This window comes from Mus caroli, chromosome 6, assembly GCF_900094665.2.
Source record: "Mus caroli chromosome 6, CAROLI_EIJ_v1.1, whole genome shotgun sequence".
NCBI lineage: Eukaryota > Metazoa > Chordata > Mammalia > Rodentia > Muridae > Mus > Mus caroli.
This window is the reverse complement of record NC_034575.1, coordinates 93,241,987-93,243,212: the sequence shown is the minus strand read 5'-3', so window position 1 is coordinate 93,243,212 and position 1,226 is coordinate 93,241,987. Positions and strand designations below refer to the sequence as shown.

The 1,226-nt window shown below is 44.6% G+C and overlaps 1 protein-coding gene across 3 annotated transcripts in view; it reads left to right on the top strand.

The window, feature by feature from the left end:
• Frmd4b (FERM domain containing 4B) overlaps positions 1-1,226 on the top strand; it is a 36,877-nt gene that overhangs the window by 25,297 nt on the left and 10,354 nt on the right. For all 3 annotated transcript variants that reach the window (XM_021165173.2, XM_021165172.2, XM_029478312.1), the window contains exon 10: positions 633-752. In XM_021165173.2, the coding sequence (XP_021020832.1) occupies positions 633-752 (120 nt within the window). The remainder of the gene's footprint in view (positions 1-632; positions 753-1,226) is intronic.

The window sequence follows — 1,226 nt, the reverse complement described above, 5'->3', positions numbered from 1 at the left end:
TGCAGGAAGTTTCCTTCTGGGCACTGGGGAGCTGATGCCAGGATCTGTGTGTGCTAATCGTGTGCTTTGGCATCCAGGGTTATGTCTTCCCCTTACACAGTTATGTTCTTAGCATTCTGGGAAGTAGAGAAACACAATTTAAAGACGATACACTTTAGTCATGTACCAACCAATAACAGCCCACGGGCCATAGCGACTCTGCCACCATGAGCTGACTAAAATGTTTTCAAGAAATTGGAGGGAACGAGACAAAAGTAATAATATTTGGTAATGTCTAAAAACTACATTAAGTTTTATTGAAATACAGCCACATCCACTCTCTTCCATATTGTGTATATGTCAAGGCCCCAAATATTTACTACCAGACTTGATAGAAGGGTTTGCTGAGCTTCACCCTACTTGCTCTCCGTCAGTNCTATTGAGCATCCTCTTATTGGCTGTGTACATGACCCCAGAGAGTCAGACCACAAGTGCTTCCACTAATAGCCATGAAGGACCACTCAGGATGCTCACCTCTAGAGATGCTCTTCCCATCCTCTCCCAAGCACTCTTTCCAGGAAGCATCATATCAATGCATGTCTGTCAGGAGTACGGTGAGACTCACCATTTCTTCAACTCTTTTGTAATCACAGAGAAATGCTGTCCACACACAGCAGCCCTTACAAGACACTGGAGAGGCGGCCCCAGGGAGGACGGAGCATGCCCACTACGCCCGTCCTGACTCGGAATGCCTACAGCAGCAGCCACCTGGAGTAAGCGCTTCATCTCCTCAGCTTTGTCGCCGTCAGTTTTGGCTTGAGTATCTGCCTTGCCTTTGCTGCCTTTCTATAGCTTTTAAAGTGACTTTCTATAGTGGTCGCCCTGACTCATTCTAACCCATTTTCTGCTAACTTACCATTTCTAATTAGTCAGCAAAGACCACGTTACTCAATTCCTCCAGGTATATATTGGATTCTTCGTAGTTTAATTTCCCCACCTAGGTAGTACCACTCCTTGTCCCTCACGGGCAAGGATGAGAATCCTTGCAGTGCTAATTTTGCAGAGCTCTGCCCTAAATGTCTTAATTTTCTTTTCTTTTTTTCCTCTTTTTAAAAAAAATATTTATTTATTGTATATGAGTGTGCTATCTCACACACACCAGAAGAGGGAATCAGATCCCATTACAGATGATCGTGAGCCATCATATGGGTGCTGAGAATTGAACTCAGGACCTCTGGAAGAGCACT